We start from the raw sequence: 18,517 nt of genomic DNA on the forward strand, positions 1-18,517 counted from the left end.
GCCCCTGTTCCATCCCACCAACAGAACCCCCCCCCCCATCCATGAAGGTGGAGAGAATAAAATAAAACCAGAACTTAGAAAATTCAATAAAAAAAATACCTTCAGTTGGAAAACTAGTTAGTGTGTGTTGGGTTGGTGAGGGGAGTGGGGTGGGGTGGGGGATGGATGGGGAGGGAGGGAGAAAAACAATAAGTACTTGAAGTTACCTGCCCTGCAGCAGGGGCTACGGCGGCGGCGGCGGCGGCGGAGGCAGCAGTGGCAGCAGCAGCAGGAGCAGCAGCAGGAGCAGTGGCGGCGGCAGCAGCAGCAGCAGGAGAAGAACAAGAAGAAGAAGAAGAAGAACAAGAAGAGGGGTTTTCTGTTTCTGTTGCAGATATCTGCAGACTGGTGCTTTTTTGGAAGAGTTGTGTGTGTGTGTGTGCTTTTTTCTTTCTTTCTTTCTTTCTTTTTTTTTTAAACAAACCGCAAACGGATGTGAGGCGAGGAAGGTGTTTCTTTTACTCCTAAGCCCAGTCACCTCTTTCTGTTCCTTCCAATCTTGTTTTGCTGGACAGTTTTTTTTTAATTAAAAAGAAAGGAAAGGAAAGGAAGGAAAGGAAAGGAAAGGAAAGGAAAGGAGTTACTTGATGTTTGAGTGAAATGGACGTAAGATTTTATCCACCACCACCACAGCCTGCTGCCGCTCCCGATACTCCCTGTCTGGGACCCTCTCCCTGCCTGGACCCCTACTATTGCAACAAGGTGAATTGTTTGCTTTTGTTTCGGCCTTTTCCTTGTTTGTTTGTTGTTAAATCTGCCCTTTGGGATCGTGGGAGTGGGGTTCCTTTTCCTTTCATTCTTTTTCCTCCCTAAAGGGGTGAGGGGGTGTTATTTTGTTGTTGTTGCCTTACTGGTTTGCATGGATGGAAGCTCAAGGTGCTGTGTATGTGCCGACTGCCTCCTGAGTTAACTCACACTCCAGCTCGCAGCCCACTAAAGCCATTCTTGCAGTTTAATAGTAAATATTGTAGAGAAGCTCCGGGTGTTTTCAAAACACCGCGATTGTGTGGAAAGTGACAGGATTGACTCTGAACCCTTCCTTCCTGCTGTTCCCCCGTGGGGGGACGCCTGCCGAGGTTCGTCTTGGAGCCCTTAAAAAAGAACACAATCCCGGAATACTTTGGGGGTGGGTCTGGAATGAGTAGAGAACTGGTGGAAAGAGGAGAGTGAATTTTGTTTTCTCTTCTCACCATCTCCCCCCCACCACCACCACCACTCCTGTTTCATCTAACCCCTTCCCTCTACTCCCTGTACTGGCAGACTCCATGTGTTCCTTGCCACCTTTCTGATGTGGAGGCATTATTATTGCGAAAAGGAAGTAATTATAGATCATTTAAATGTATGTACAAGTGCTTCTCTCTAGTTACTTAGGTTTGGGGGATGTATTCCCCCAGCGAACCCCTCCCCCAGTCAAACTCTTTTGTTTTCACAAATCAAATCAGGCTGCTAAACTCTCAATTAGCACGCCAGTTCACATGTCAGGATTCACCGGGCTTAGTAGTTTAACAGTTTGGGGACGCTCGAACCCCCACTTAGGGTGCAAAGGGAGATGACAAGTTTGTTCTGAACAGGACAAGCCCGACTCATTAGTGGCCTGCAAACTGCGTTACTAATTTCCCTCCAACCTGATTCCGTCAATGTTGGCCAAGCTTCTAAGGAGAGAAGTTCTGTGCAGTGGCAGAGGGCAAGAAGGTGTTTCTGGATCCTGGGGTGGCCAACGGGATCGGAATACTTCGAGTCCGCTTGGCTGCAAAGACACCAGAGGACTTCCATTGCCTTTGACCAGAAGCAAACCCGGATGATTTTCCATGTGGTGTGGTGGAGTAAAACCTGCTGGCATTTATATGTGAATCATTTTCTTTGCCTTTGGGGAATGTTTTTGCACATGAATTAAAAATAGTGAGAGGAAAAAATTATGTTATTGGTTCTCCAAACTCCCTGAACAAACATATTCCAACAAGGGAAGCAAATGATGAATAAGTAGTACTAGTCAGTGGGTACTAGAGTACAGTGTCTTTCGCTATTTGTCCGTTTTTTTAGGCTTTTGTTTCAAATGCATCTGAAAGTTCCATCTGAGGAACTTGGACGGATAGTCTAGCTAAGTTTCCTGCAAGTTTTCAGCATTGTGAAACGCTGGTTTATCTCAGCTGCTCTGTTTTGTGTTGTTCCTTTCCTAAACTGATACCTCATAACCTCTGGAGCGACTTAGTCCTGCTCACCCGGAGTGGGAAGACGCTCTTCAGTGAAACACTTTGGAAAAATGTGTTCCTACATTAGCCTTTAGTGGTGGTGCATAATTCAAGTAGATTTGTATGTATGAGTGTGTGTGTGTGTGTGTGTGTGTGTGTGTGTGTGTGTGTGTGTATGTGTGTGAGAGACAGGCAGAGACAGAGAGAGCTTCCCCATCCTTTGCTCTGCCTTGTTTAAAAAAAAAAACAATTTCCAGTAGACCTGCAGATAGAAACATTAGAAAAGTGAGCTCACACAACTTAGGTTAAGTAAACTACATCTATAGGAACACAAAGAATCAGCCACCCCTGTGGCTAAGCAGAGGCTGTGGGGTTGTTTTATTGTTTTGTTTTGTTTTTAGGGAATATTTGTTAGTTAGGTAATGTACAGGACTCTCCGCCTATAGTTAAGGAAGTTTGAAGAGTTTATTTGAATAGTAAATGGAAAGTTTAAAAGTTAAATGAGCTTTGGGCATTGGAGAGAATAAGAGTGATAAACTCTAAGGTTGTGTAACTCTTTGAAGTTTAAGTTAGACTTTGCTCTTTAAAAAATGTGCTTTTTTGTTATTTTTGATACTTTTGGCTTAAAAATAAACAAGCAAAAAATTAGTTGGCCTAAGTTGAAACCCAATGAATGTGAATCCTTCTGGCAGTTAAACTGGACAAATCTTATTAAATCTTGCACTAATTTGAGGTTCCAAAAGGAAGGTAATGGCTTGGATACACATTTTGCTCATCATTCTTAAGATAGTAGAGCTAAATTTAATTTAAAAGTTAAATGCTTTGGAAAATCAGAAATTACTTTAATATATTAAATCATTTCCCAATTAAGTGTTTTAAATAATTTTGGTGGGTTGTGCAGCAAATTGAATAAATTAATTTAGAAAGTCCTCAGAGTTTCTTGACTAGCTCATTGAAGCTCCTTTTAAGTCATGCCATGTATGAAGCAGCAAACTGTTCTTTTTAAATGCAAATTAGTCACCCTTTCTATAGAGGAGTTGCAAGTCTTCTATTTAACTTATCTTGGGCAATAATGGATTTAAAAAATGCAAAGTCATAAGACATACTTATCATAGTTGGAAAAGACTTCATGTGAATATTTCTCACAGGGTGCCTTCTCTAGAACATCTATTCGTATCAGTCTATTAAATGTATTTGTCACTGATCCCTGATTATATTAAATGAGCTGAGTAGGTTTGCTAGGCCCCTGAGAGGCTGTCTACTTTCCCTGAACATTGTGTTTTCCACTCCATCATGATTACCATTGATACAAAACTTGTGTCTGGATCAAATATTTCAATTGCTTAGGAAATATTCAACCATCCTTCATTTTTATGAAGGTTCAACTAGCTTGCCAATGCATTATAAGATATCTCCTCTAGGAAAGATATTTAGTCAGAAAATTGTATCTTCATTTAGTTAAAAAAAAAACAGGAAACAAAACAAACTCGGTTGAACTAGTTTATTGCATTCGAGATTGGAAAGCAATTTGAGTCTTTAAGCCTGAAATGAAGTCACATCTTAACAGTGAGGTAACCTCCCCACATGATTTTTTGAAAGCTGCATTAATAAAGTAAATTACAAATTGTTTATTCTGAATCTATTACCAGATTGACTTGTATTTACATATACATTCAGATCTGTACTTTGCCCAAATGTTTTTGATAGAGATTGGTGAAATCTATAAAACTCAACATACCATCCGTCCCCTCGAAGATCTCTTAAATAAAAGCACAAGTTTGGATTATACTGGCAACCCTCTGTATTGTTGTTTTACATATGGAAAAAATACTATTTTCATTTTTTTCCTAATAAACTCAGCAGAAGGAATTTTCTAAACAGTTCAGCCTGGTATTGATCTATTTATTTTTGAGAGCACATTACACTATGCATATATCTATATGCAAACTTGCCTCTTATTTTCACACAGTCCATTGAGGGAGAAAAGTGAGAGAACAATGCTAACAATGTTGGTTATGGCAACTGTGTGAGGTATCTCTTATACAAACAGGCAAAATGGATGGTATGCTGCTGTATATAGGTCAACCTTTGAAATAGCAGTGGGGCTGATGGGTTGGACAGACAGATTTAGATTGAAGTAACATTATTTATCAGGAGATGCTTTAAGCATAGTTATATTTCAGACATTTATAGATGAATTACATAGCTGTACCATAGTCTTGTTTCAGCCAATTAGGACTATTTTAAGTAACATTGTATCCCTTAATTGAACTAAATGTTACAAAGAAATTGGATTAAATGAGCACAGTATGAATTCAGTAGTAAAATATAGCCCTATTTGTTCTAGTTGAAGATGTCAAATCATCAGTTTAAATATATACCTACATAGTAATAACAGTTCCTTTGGTTTCTTGGTGTACTGTCATTTCTAAAGATTGTTTTCACTGATTTTGTGCTAAATTGGGATAAGGAGGTGGCACTTTTTTACATATGAAACTTTGCAATATATTTTCAAGTTGCTAAGTATCTGCCCACATAAGGAGTAGTAATATAATTATGTTATGACATTACTAATGACAGGGAGGCTGACCTCCACCAACAGTGGGAGGGAAAATAATGGTCTCTACTGTTCTCAGTGGTTACTTTTGTGGAATCACATTCTATTCATCCTTCTTGGATTACTGGTTAAATCAGAAATAAAGGAACCCAAACATATCTTTGCTTACCAGCCCTTATCAATTAAGTGAATAAGAGTAGGAAATGTTTGGTATAGTCATTTAAAAAAAATGACAAAATTTATTCAACTGAAAGAGAAAATCCCATGCATTATTTTTCATATATGTACAGAAGAAAGGATCTGTTCACTATTAACCTGGCATTAACAATTCTGTATCATTATTTTATTTTTCAGAAGGAAAACATAATTCATCTTCTCAAACCTACCCCCTGTTTATGCACAATTTCCTTTAATGATGATCTTTTCATAGAATATTTTACCTTTCCATTCTACTGTTGTCATTCTCATTCTTTCAAGTTACAAAATATCTAAAACCCAGTATATCAGTATTTTATTTGGCATTTTGCTTTTAAAATCATTGTATGTTCTCATGGTTCCAAGCAATTTAATCACATCTCTCCAGAATGTTTCACTATTTTGTATTTTTGGTTGGAAATTTTCTCCACCTTTGGGATTGCTAGGACATTTATTAAAGTTTTCATACTTTTTGGTACCTTTTTCAAGTTTTTGCTTAAGATATATTTGTTTTTTGTTTGTATTGTGTATGGGGGGTGTTGTTTGATAACTTTATAAGTTAACAAGTCATTAAACAGATTTTTTTTAAAAAAAGCACAACTAAGAAGTAGAAAATAGTTCTCTTACTCAGGCTACAAGTTCAGAAAGCAAATGAAACGCAAAATCCTAACTTGTCTATTTTAGCTTTGTCTAAAGTTTGAAACCTCTTTGTAAAGGGTTATTTCTGTGAGGTTTGGAGAGCAATACTTTCATTTTCTGTAAGCTGGTTAGTGTTAACACATTTTATGATTAATTTTAAGGGTATGAAATGATTTCTCTTGAGGCAATTTCTTCTTTTGCCTCATTAGGAAAAGAAACATTTTCAGAAAATGCATTTAAGTATCTTCCACAAAAACTAGTTCTTAGATAAGCACAAGGCTTCAAATAACCTTAAGTTGAAAAAACATAATTTATATGGCAACAAAAAGAGCAAAATATGGAAGAATAAGGAACATTTTCAGATTAAAGATTCACTTAGCTAATTTTTAGGAGTTGGTTGGGGTGTCTTAGCCCTCCTTGTAATCCTCCCTGACATTGAAAAATGGTACATGACAGCTTGTACAAATTTATTACATTATTGTTTGAGAAGTCATCTCATCTTTTATCTCCCAAGAAATACTATTTCCTGGATATACTAGAGAGTTAGAGGAGGACCTCTTGGACAATTCACCTGTTTCTTTTCTTGCATTCTCCTTTTTTGCCTTTTAGAAGAACTGTCATCAGGAGTTTACCCATATGTCCCATGTTCTCCATTGGTCCTTAGCAACTCCTTTCCTTTAACTCCCCAAATTAGAATTATAGGGACAAACAGTTTTTGGTTCCTATTGTGCTTATTCTCATCCCTCTTCACGATACTGATATATTATGTCTATTTTGTGACAAGTGCCTTCTCTTCTTTTCATTAACATGATTATTCTGATCAATTCTCTTCTTTCACCAGTGTTTCTTCCCTTTCATCTGACCACCTTTCAACTCTTTATCAGTGGAAGTTTACTTCCAATGTACCATATTGAATTTACAAGTGAACAACTGGAATGAAATAAAAGGCTTTAAGCATAAGGCATTTATTCATTCATGACCTTGGACAAGTCACTTAACTCTGGTTGCCCTGCATCTAGGGTCATCTCCAGTCATCCTAATTCATATCTGGCCACTGGACCCAGACAGCCCTGGAGGAGAAGTGAGGCTGGTCACTTAGCACAGCACCCCCCTCACTCAAATCCAATTCATATGCTTGCCATGACATCACCCCCCCCCCCCCCATGTTATGGTCTTCTTCCAAAATGAAGGACAAAACGAACATTATCATACTAACATTTGTTAAATTCCCACTTTATGCAATGTACTGTTTGAGGCCCTAAGCTCCCAAAGGCGGGGGGGGGGGCGGGATAACAGTGATAAAGAGAATATACTGTAATTTAGGAATGGAGGATAGCCACGTAAAGAGTCTTTGGAATCAGAAGCTGCGAGTTCAAGTCTTTAATTTGACTCCTTTCAGCTTTTTGCTATGGAAAGTTGCTTAATCCACAGGACTACTGATAACTCTCTAAAATATAAGTTATGATGAATTACAAATCTGAGCTAATGGAGTTTTCCCCCTCATTGGAAATTCCTTACATTGATGAAATCACAGGTCTGATCCTTCACTACCACTACCCACCCTACCCCTCATATTAATGACAGGGTGATCCAAAAGTGACCTAGGAAAATTTGAAGAGAGAGAGAAAACATTTTTTAGCTGTAGGGGTGAAGTAGGGCAAAGTATAGAGGAAGGTTATTCTTTTATAAGTACTGAATGTAGGACAGTTAGGTGGCGAAGTAGATTGAGCACTAGTCCTGGAGTCAGGAGGACAGGATTTCAAATCCAGTCTCAGATTGTTGATACTTATTAGCTGTGTGACCTTGGACAAGTCACTCTATCCAAATTGCCTCACATCCAGGGCCATCTCCAGTCATTCTGATTCTTATCTGGTCCCTGGATCCAGATGGCCCTGGAAGAGAAAGTGAGACTTGATGATTTAACACAGCACCCTCTCACTCAAATCCAGTTCGTGTGTTTTTCATGACACCACCTCCATGACGTCATGGTCTTCTTTAAGAATGAAAGGAAGACAGACAACATCATCAATATCACTGAATGAGAAACTGCATGATTTCTCATTAGATATGGCATAGGACTTAAATTCAGTAAGACCTGGGCTCAAATCCTGCATCTAACCCTTTTAACTTGGAGCAAGTCACTTAATCTGTTTCTGCCTATTACCATATTTGTTAAATGAGGTAGTTGTACTTGATTTCTTCTGAAACCTCTTTCCAGTCCTAATCTTTGATCTTATATTTGTTCTAAGCAACAAACTAGTGGTGCATAAAGAAGCGGAGTAATAGAGAATCTAGGTGACTTCCTTAAATCTGTAAGTACCAGAAGTTAGCAAGTTATATGAAATTATGACAGGAACATTTAAAAGAGTATCAGGAATGCTAAATTCTAGTTTGACACCAATGAGTCTTTATGTCCCTGTACCAGAACTTGCTTTCTTCATCTTTAAACTGACAATTGAATTTCATGACTCTAAAGTTATCTTCCAACCCTTAAAACATATTTCGGGTTCTATATAATTAAGATATTTGATAAAGTTAATTTATCATCCCATGTTATTGTTAGTTTTTCCTCATCAGTTTCATTCTCAAAAACTTTTAGTAACTCCTAATTACTTACCATATAAAATATAAACTATTTAGCCTGACATTTAAAATCATCCTCTGCAATATGGCTAAAACTTACCTTCCAGGTTCTCTATTATCCACCCATATCTTGCCTGGTACGTTTATATTTAGCTTACTCCATTCTTGTAATAATCTCCATTAAGAAAATTCTTCTTTAACATTCCTACAAGGCCCAAGCCAGATACAAAGGTGTCTTGACACCTTTCCTGATCCCATCACCTATGAATTCAATTAAACAAGCATTTATTTAAACACTTACTATATACTGATTCTGTGATAGATAACCAAGGATACAAAGATAAGCTCTTTACCTCATGGAACTTAAATTCTATTGGAATAGAATGAATGATCTCTCCCTCCTTGATCTTTCTTACTGTTCTGTTTGATTTACTTACAATTTAATTTATATTAAAACTAGATGAATATGTGTTTTATTTCCTCTCCTGGGATGTAAATAACTTAAAGACAGTGACTATGTCTCTTGTATCCCTAGTGTCCAGCAGGCTGCATTGTTCATGAAGCCTCCATTAATAGATGTTGCATGAATTGGATCCATTGAATTTTACATTTGAGATAAAGTCTCCACATCACAATTATATTGAATTAATTGGATAAAATTGTCTGATAGAAGAAAATTCTTTGACTTTCAAAATTTTGTGAGTGATAGATCATAATTAAGGATTTAAATCTGACATGCTATTTGTAAGTGAATGTAATAGTATATCTGTATTCAAGAATAGTATTTGCATAAATAGTAGCATTCAAATACCTTCTTTCATCTTGTACCATGGCAAGTTTGAATGGGAATGTCAACATTTCTTGGGCAATGATTAGACATCATACATAGAAATCTAGCCCTATATTCATATATCAGGATATTTTTCAATGGAAATCAATAATTATTAATATTGCACAGAAGCATTTCAACATTGAATATTTCAGTGGCATTCTTTTTTTTTTAAAGTAAAACTAATGATCTAGGTGGTACCATGTAGATATACAAAATTTCCCCTTTCTTTGGAGGCTAGATCATAGTTAACTCAGATCTTATAACAATATGAGTCACCGCTATAGTCTTTATCCTAATTAAAAATTCTAATCAAATTTCTGATATTTATTTATGATGAATGCTTACAAAAGCAACAATAACTTAACGTTACCTTGTCCTTGCAGGTATCAGTCCCAGCAACATGGCCTACTATTTATCTCCATTCTACTCTGAAGTTTAACCATATCTCAGAGTGAAAGAGCCTATGGCAGGTTTCCTATTGTTGGTGGTGCCAGATGCAGAAACAATAGCTCTTACTCTTGATCATGAATTTTGTTAAATGGACTGACTGCTGGAGAACTGGACTGCCAAGATAGTCCAGTTTATACCCACCCTAATGAATCCAAGAAATTTTTGTTAACAAATTCGTTAACTTGGCCCTGCAAGCCAAGTTTCAACCTAAAGAGCAATTTCTCATTAAAAACAGTTGAGTTATAAACTGCTTAAAAATGTGGTTTATAATGGAAGTGCCAACAGACTGTTAATTATAGCAGCACTTCTATAATACTTTAAGACATGGAATTCACATTAACCTGAATGAGCTTTTCCTGGTTATAACATGTTTCCCTACAGCATTCATTTTGAAAATGGCAACATCGTAATGTTCTGGGCTTAGATGCTGATTGTGTAGCAGGAAAAAGGTTGGGGGAGGGGTGAGGGCCAGAATGAAAATCTGCCTTTGCTCATGGCCTGGAGTGCCAATATTTTCCAATACCTTTTATTTTGATATATGAAGAGTTTAACTTACTTGATTAAATTTTTAAAGTTAGCTTTTAAAACTCTATCCTTGAATTTTCAATTTACATATGAAACATGATTGCATATTTGTGTGTGCATATATACATATATTATGCTAAAGGTCATTTTAATACATTTTTTGTTTGCCCATTTTTCATTTGATTGTTAAAAATGTTTGTACAATAGCCAAGCATTTAATATATTTCATTGCTAGGTTATGAGCACTTCTCTGTGACTGTTTTATAAGATCTCTTAGATCAACAGCAGAAATAGATGCCAATACCTTTGTTCCTTCATAAGAAAATACAGAGCATTCCAAGTTGCAAAACACACTTGAATGTTATGTATGTCTGACAAATCCAGGTTAGTGCAAATGTCAGATTCTCTTAGCATTCCCATTCTTGACTGGTATCTCCTGCCCATCATGCTCCTTTTGAAAGGGGTAAGGCCTTTCTCACAGTTGTAGGTTACCTAAACAGAGATACTGATTTTTTTATTAAATCATATTTCTGTTTCCTATGGCCATGGATGTATTTGCAGATCATAATGCCAAAAAGACTATCCTGGGAACTTGGAAGAAGGGAAAGCTTATTAGCTACTGAGAATCTCTGATTATCTCCTATTTAAGGAAGTGAAAGTAAATATCCTAGCTAATATAGGGTCTTAAATCAAAAAGGGTCTAATCTAAAAGAGCCCCAAACTTAGTCCCCTTTGGGGACACTTGTAAAGTTCTTTCTGAATGCATGTTGGATGGAAACAAAGAAACAAATATTAAAGATCAAATGATAATTATCCCCTAGACAAAAGTAAAAAAAAAAGTGTATGATGGAAAATCTTTGGTTGTCTACTTTTTTAGCAAGTGTGAACTCAGTCTGTATCCCCTGATAAAACAATGTGTGGCTAGTGTCTGAATTCTACTACCAGGTCTTAGTAGAATAGTTCAATCATGTTCAATATGTTCAATGGAGAGGGAAAAAAATATTTGTTAGTCTCAAAAAAGAATTATGATAAAGATTAACATCAATACAGATAAACAATATTTGGGTATTCTTTGTTGAAAGATGCTCTGTATGATAGGTTTCTTCTCCACTTACCCCCCATATTGTACCCCAACAATTCTCTCCAAGCAGCTAATAGTGTGCTACAACCTGCCTTCCCTCCGCAGCTGGAAGAGAAAACTATTTGCATTTTCTGTTTTTAGGTTAGCCAGATTCCCCCTATTTCCCCTCTGTTATATGGGTCAGAAAAAGGAATGAATATAGTATGCAAAACAAAAGTCAAGAGAGAACCAACTGGGCTTGGAGAAATTGTTTATCACTTTAGAACATGCTTCCCCTCCTTTAACTATTCTAACTTATTTAATATATATGAAAATGTGCTGACATGTACACATGCCTACACACACATGCATGTATATATGTATGCAATGTATATATATATAATATGCATGTTATAGGCAATATATATATATATATATTTGTATGTATAGGCAAGAGTATATGATTTGATTGCCATCAAACCATATTACAAATTAATTCTATCTCTATACACTAAGAATTCCGGCCTAAGATGCTAATAACAATTGTGGATAGGGGGAATATTAATAATAAAAAGGCAGGATAACCTTTCAACAAAAAGTATATTTTATCATTTGGCAGATGCAGTCATGAACATTAATCATAGAAACCTGCAGATAGTGGAAGCTTAATATCAAAGCTAATGATTTATTTTATGTTAATGACTTTCTGCTAGGGCATAAAAGACTGCTCATAATGGACTCTCAGTGCTATGTTCAGTTACTAAGGCTAATGGGATAATCTTTCCTTTCCCAAAATTAAGCTTTTTGAAGTAAATTATGCTGTTACTTTTTCAAGTTAACTCTTGAAAAATTTATTGCAAAACTAATCTTTTTAAGAAATGCCTAAAGAAATAAAAAGAAAAATCCCAAAGCAGCTTTTCTAGTTCATTAACAGTTTTACCCTAATTGTAGTGAGAAATTTTTCCAGTATGTCTTACTGTATTTCTAAAGGTTAATATTCATGAACTTGTAGTGCTAAGTAATTTTTCCAGTTTATCTCAGATGACTTAATCTCTCTTTTGAGATAAAGAGCCTACAAATGTCTTGGACAAAAGAAAAGGTTTCTAAAGATTACTAACCAATAATTTGCTAAATGGTAGTAAAGTATTTAGTTTTGCATTGGGAAGTTCTAAGAATCATGTTTACAATTAGTTATAACCAACATTATATTTCAATAAGAGATAATTTGCCTACTAAAGTTCACATAATGTGCTAATCATGTCTAGTGGTTAATAAAGGCCTCCTATCTCACTCCCCTGATGGCTATAAAAGGCTATTATATTCATGGCAGCAGTTCAGGTACAGCTGCTGTGTGTTAATAATGCATCATTGTCCCACTAATAAACACCGCAAAGGTCAGCACCCCCAAGCACCTAAACTACCTATTCTCTTCCCAAAATATTTATTAACACCTTAAAAGCTTATCTTTTCATTTCATTTAGCCTCCTGTTAGTTAATTCTCAAAACTACTTGGGAGAAAGGTTTTGCAACCTAAGCTAGGTTGTAGACAGATGAATAGATATCCATATACTTATCTTTTCCTCCTAAACAGCTTTTCCCATTTCAGCGATCAATGGATGGCTTACTTTAGCTTTATTGGAATCATGAGCTCCTTTATAATTAACTTGGTGTCTCCTTAAATTAGGCCATTTTCAGATTTTATATGTTCATTTAAGTTGGCATTCAGAAGAAAAGTGCCTTCTCAATAACCCAAATTATTTAAAATAAATATAATCAAAAGGGGGGATTGGGGAGGTAGTATTTAACCTCTAAATAGACATTATGGAATTGTCATTAAGTTTACAGATCTGATAGGCTGGTGAAATATTATTTTCTTAATTGTCCTTTTGGCATAGCAAAGCAATAAGAGTAAAAGCTTCTTCAGCTCATATTTTCTGCACACAAAGAACATATTCATATGGGATTTCCATTTTGCTAGGAAATCATGCAAATCAATAGACCAGCACTTATCTGCTTTAAAATTAGGTATACACCAATTTATAGGCATAGTGATAGTGTAGTTCTCTTGATAGCCTCAGTTTATTGAAGTTAATCCTGGCTATTGTGTCTTAGGAGAAAAGTCAAAATGTTAACTGAGCAAAATCTCTTTTTCTCATCTTGTGTTGCTTTCTTCTGTTTTCTGTCACTCATCTTGATAACCCTGCATTTTTCCCTATATGACTGGGAAATCTTCAGTGTTTAAGTAGCGAAAAAGAGACAAAACTCCAACTGCCTTTCCATGATCAAGAGAAATTAAAAAAGAAAAACAACCCACTAGTGATGGGGTTTCTATTTGTCTCTAGCCCATAATGTACATTTGTCATGCTTTAAATATATAATGCCTACAATGAAATATGTACAGGCACAGTTGTGATATATGAAGTCTCTGGCTCCCATGCCATTGTTTGTAGTCTCTACGGTTGTCATACATTGTTCTTTGCACATCATACCCTTACAGCAGAATTTGACACAATTTCTAGCTTCCAGCCCTGTACCGTTTTCACTGCACAATATACATGAGTTTGACAGGGTGTGTTGAGGACAACTCTGGCAAGCAATTGATATTTTGAAGTGGCAAGCGTTTCAGCAGCTGCCTGCTTGTGAAAAAGGAATGATAAGATATACTGTATTGTTAGTTTCAGGGAAAGCATTAAGGTTTAAGCTCTGTAAAAATGTACACATTATTCGTCAGTGGTGAAGCAAGCCTTTTATGTTTTTTAGAGCTTAGCTCGCTGGCTGATGTGAACTAGAATGACATTGGTCAGTAAATGAATAGGAGTACTTTGAATTTGAACTGCGGCCAATTTTGCACCAACAAAGGAACTGACAAAAGAAAGATTTTATGTGAAATGCAAAAGCACAAGCAATGTTGGGGGGTTGGGGAGTGAAGTTGGGGGGAAGAGAGAGCAAACACAACAGAAATATTCTTGAACATCACTTTATAATGATACCAAATAGTTCAAACATATCCATTTGACATGGCTCATCAGCTGCAATCTAAGCTGTTTTATCTAATGTTCTTTACAAACCTGTTGTATACACACAGGCTTTTCTAATATGTTCATATGGAATTTACAGTGTTTTTCTAAATACCGCACTATGCCCTGAAGGCGTGTTGGCAGAATATCAGAGCTGTCCATGCTGGAGCTCCCCAGTCTCTCTCTGTCTGGTAGTGGGGAATGGTAGCTTAATCAGTTGTGGCACTTCCAGTGTGTAACATTCATTAGTAAGGCAATTTGTCATGACTGTTAATAGTCAGGATGCATCTGCTCTCTCTTCAGCTACAGAGTATGAGAAGTAAGGAGACAAATATTTCAATATCTGGTACTATTAACTCATTTAAAAATCATAACCTGAGATTGGTTGCTCGTAACAGATATGGCATCTGATTAACACACATAGTATGTTCAATTTTTGCTGTGCCCTATTTTTATGGATTTATAACTTTAAAGCACACTAATATGCTATTATGAAGGGCATAGACATTGATTAGATATTCAACAGAAAATAAGTTATGGGCCAGGGTGTCTCCTATGTTCATCTGGAAAGAATTTATGTGCATAATATTTTCTATAGAGCATCATAAATTGAAGAGTATGATGCCTGCTGTATTTTTCACATATTTCATATTCTCCTAATGATTAATAAAGTTGCCTTCCTGTGTTACTTTCATAAGTTGGTCAACTACTTTCAATGCCATCTTAGATATCTTAGATAAGTAGATCAATATACAAAGTTTGTTTTTACAATCTAGTCTGTCACAAACTTTAGAATGGATTAGAAGATGCATTTCTTCCGGAAGCACTTTCTTAAGAGCATTGTTCATTGTTCTAAATGTGAAAAGTTAAATAGTTTCTTCCTGTCAAAAGGTTAACATTTTCTACATATCTCATTTTTCTAGGTATTACATCATATAGTCTCCCATACAAAATCTTTGCTGACACATTTTTCATTTTTAAGGAAAGGCCTTCAAATTGAGAACATAATGATTTCTTAGAAACTGAACCCAATCTTGGTTAAAAAAAAAAAAATCCGTTCTTGCGAGTAACAAAAGCTGTTACTGTTTAAGTTCCTGTTCAGCGGTTAGTTGGTACGCTTCACTGAATGTTGTCAAAAAGGCTTTTCTCTTGATTGACAACCCGGTAGGAATGTGAATGGAGATTTTAATTGCATATCATGTGTGCATATCAGAGCAAGTGAATTCACTGACTCTGCTTAGCTCCATATCTCTGCAGGTCAGCCGTGCCAAAAAATGCTTTTTCTTTTCTTTCTTTTTCTTTCTTTCTTTTTTTTTTGTAATGGCCATTTTGAGAGAGACAGAGAGAGAGAGAGAGAGAGAGAGAGAGAGAGAGAGAGAGAGAGAGAGAGAGAGAGAGAGAGATAGTTCCATAGTCATTCCTTTTTCATTTTCTGAAGGGGAAACACTTGGTGTCCCCATAGCCTCTGCAGCTTGAAAGTGGAACCGAAATCCATTGGAACAGTTTTTACTTTTTACACCCATCACTTAACTTATTTGGATGATGTAAAGTCATTTCAGTTGCAAGTTGGGAAAAGTCTGCCAGACCATATTCTCTTTGTGTCACCATGAGAAGTGTGTTTATCTTTCTCCATCTCCTCTTTTTTTTTCTGAAAACTTTTTTAAGTAGACTTTTTTTAATGTAATGGAAAAAATTCCTGAGGCCAGTTACCTTTTAAAATCTAACAGAAAAATTAAAGAGAAAGATAAGATATGATATTGTCACACAATTGATTGTGAATTTAAGTATAAATAGCCAAGAGATTTGACCATTCAACATGATGACATGAAGTACATTTAAGCAATTTTTATAGAAAACCTTTTCTTTTGAGAAAAAAGTCAAAGATTAATTTCTGATGGCCCTCATTTATTTGCCAAGATTTACTAGTCTCAATTTGCCAGCTACCTTATTGAGATGTCTAAATACAGAAGCTATACTTTTTCAAATGAGAGTGCAAGTTTCATTTTCAGGTGACTTCAGTCTTACATCTCTAAACTGGTCAAGGGTTTATTAATATGAAACAGGAAATTAAATAAGGAAAAATACATATGGGGCAGAAGAAGGCTTCTCTCCCTCTTATTTATTTAACAGGATGTGAAAATTAGCCACTCAGGTTGTAAATTGAACACTGAACAAATTTTTTTTTTCCTGTGTGATCCTGAATTAGCAAGAATGAGATTAGCATCAGAGCTATTTTAAATATAGCCAGGGTAATAAGTATAGTGATGTTGAAAAGCTGTGACTCTGCAGCCTTAGGACATCCCAGAGGGATTGAACACTGTCCAGGGCTCTAATATGTTATCTCAACACACTCTAGCAAAGTGTAAAATTACAGCATCATGAGTCAGCCCTTTATATGGCAGAGTACAGTGTAATTGCTGTTTAAATGAACTACTGATCCTTTCAAAAGCAAAAGACGAAAAACTCATGGTGTTTTAAGCTCTTAGCTTTAAGTTCTGCCATAGTGAAATTTTTCTAACTCAGTGGAAGACTGTTCCTGATTTTTATTGAGAGCTCAGGCAAGGAGGGGGCAAATGCACTTCCAAAATGTAGGGTGCGGGAGGGGAGTTCAGCTGAACATATTGCACTTTTATTGATGATAATTCAAGTAAAGAATTTTATCAAGCAGAGACTATTTCTGTAGCAGTATTAAACTGCTTACTGCCTCTGTTGCCTATTAAGGCTGTGTCATTGTTGCTTTTGTATTTTCTTATTTTCAAATAGAATAGAGCAACCAAGTAAGAAAATAGAGCAACCAAGTAAGAACTTGCACTTGGATGAAATGTTAACTTTCCATATTCAGTATGCACTTTACAAAAAGCTAGAGGGCTTTATTGATAATTTTTTCAAATAAGTTATTTTCATTGTCCATTTCTAGAGTTTGTGTGTATAATGATATTTAAAATAATTTTAAACTGTGATGCCAAGTTTTTATACAGTAATTGTGCCTATAAGGCCCATTAAACTGGAAAATCCACATTTGGAATGCATGACAGGACTATTATAGGTCATTGAGTCCAAAACTCTCATTTTACTTTGCAAAACCTAGGCCTAGAGGAGTTAAATGACTTGCCCAAGGTCACCGAAGTATTAAGTAACTAAGCAAAATTTGAACTCAGGTCCTGACTCTAAATACAATACACTTTCCACTACATCACATCTTATATTTTCTTACTTTTAAAGAACTAAATCAGTGATAAACCTTAGTGACTTTATAATTTGTCCAAAAGGCACATGTCTTACACACTCTGATTTTTAGGACACATAATTCTTAGGACCTACCTGTAAATTCACAGTTTTAATGAAAAAGAATGTATGTTTTCAGTCAATACATTTTACAAAAAAGATTTGACTGTAGTAGGACTTCCTTAAATAACTCCCAACCCTAGAATTCTATGACTATGACCCTCTACAGAATTGGCTTTAACAGAGGTTAGAAACAGGAGAAATGCAAGGAACTTGTGGATTTCAACAACATAATTAAAAACCCCCACCAAAAAGTAATAGTTACATCTGACTAAACATGAAACGGGCTAACTCTTAAGGTAGTGTCTTCTTCCTTACCAGAGGTTTTTTTTTTTTATTTTTTGTTTTGTTTTGTTTTTGCAAGGCATTGGGGTTAAGTGGCTTGCCCAGGCCACACAGCTAGGTAATTATGAAGTGTCTGAGGTCAGATTTGAACTCAGGTACTCCTAACTCCAGGGCTGGTGCTCCATCCACTGTGCCACCTAGTCACCTAGTCGCCCCAACCAGAGTTTTTTTAAGTAAAATGTCTGAGTCAACACTTTTTTGAGGATGTTAACAGAGAGTATCAATCTTCATATACAGTTTCGTCATCTTGAGGGTCTTTCCAACTCTGAGAATCCATCATTCTACTTGTGGTATAACCATTAGCTTTCTGAAATTGCCTGCAAGAGATTTCCCCTAAAATATGGTGTTCAGCGATAGCCTTGCCCAGGTTGAGTAGTAATTAAATCTTGAGAGGAGTTTTTAAATACCCCCAGAATACTTAGAAATCTCTATCAGGCAACACTTGAGGTCCTCAAGCAAAGTTCAAAGATCCATTTAACACACTAATCTTCTGTACCTATTCTTCACAATGGATCAGAGAAAAGGGAAGCCCTGAGACCTCCTTAGGACAGGTTGGCTATTGAGTATCCAGTGGGAAACTCTTTAGTCATCCTAAATCTTTTCCTGATTTCCACTAATGCTCTTATTCATTGGTAAGAAAGTTTTTAGAAAATGCTTTTTTTTTTTCCACTGAGGGATAGGAGTCCTACTGAGGAGTTATTTCAGTCATCGGGCAGTAGTAATTGCCAAAGGCTATGAACATATAGCTACACTACACTACACTTTGAAGTGAAGCTCTGGGAAAGGGGGAGGGTGAGCACT

The 18,517-nt window shown here is 36.2% G+C and overlaps 1 protein-coding gene across 2 annotated transcripts in view; it reads left to right on the forward strand.

Annotated features, from left to right (window-relative positions):
* Positions 1–243: 243 nt before the first annotated feature.
* The window catches only part of TOX (thymocyte selection associated high mobility group box), a 322,052-nt gene continuing 303,778 nt past the window's right edge, over positions 244–18,517 (forward strand). Inside the window, exon 1 of one of the 2 annotated variants that reach the window (XM_074199973.1) lies at positions 244–741. In XM_074199973.1, coding sequence (XP_074056074.1) covers positions 640–741 — 102 coding nt within the window. In that variant the 5' untranslated portion in view covers positions 244–639. The remainder of the gene's footprint in view (positions 742–18,517) is intronic. The other variant, XM_074199972.1, reaches the window with a different exon arrangement.

This window comes from Macrotis lagotis, chromosome X, assembly GCF_037893015.1.
Source record: "Macrotis lagotis isolate mMagLag1 chromosome X, bilby.v1.9.chrom.fasta, whole genome shotgun sequence".
Classification (NCBI taxonomy): Eukaryota; Metazoa; Chordata; class Mammalia; order Peramelemorphia; family Peramelidae; genus Macrotis; species Macrotis lagotis.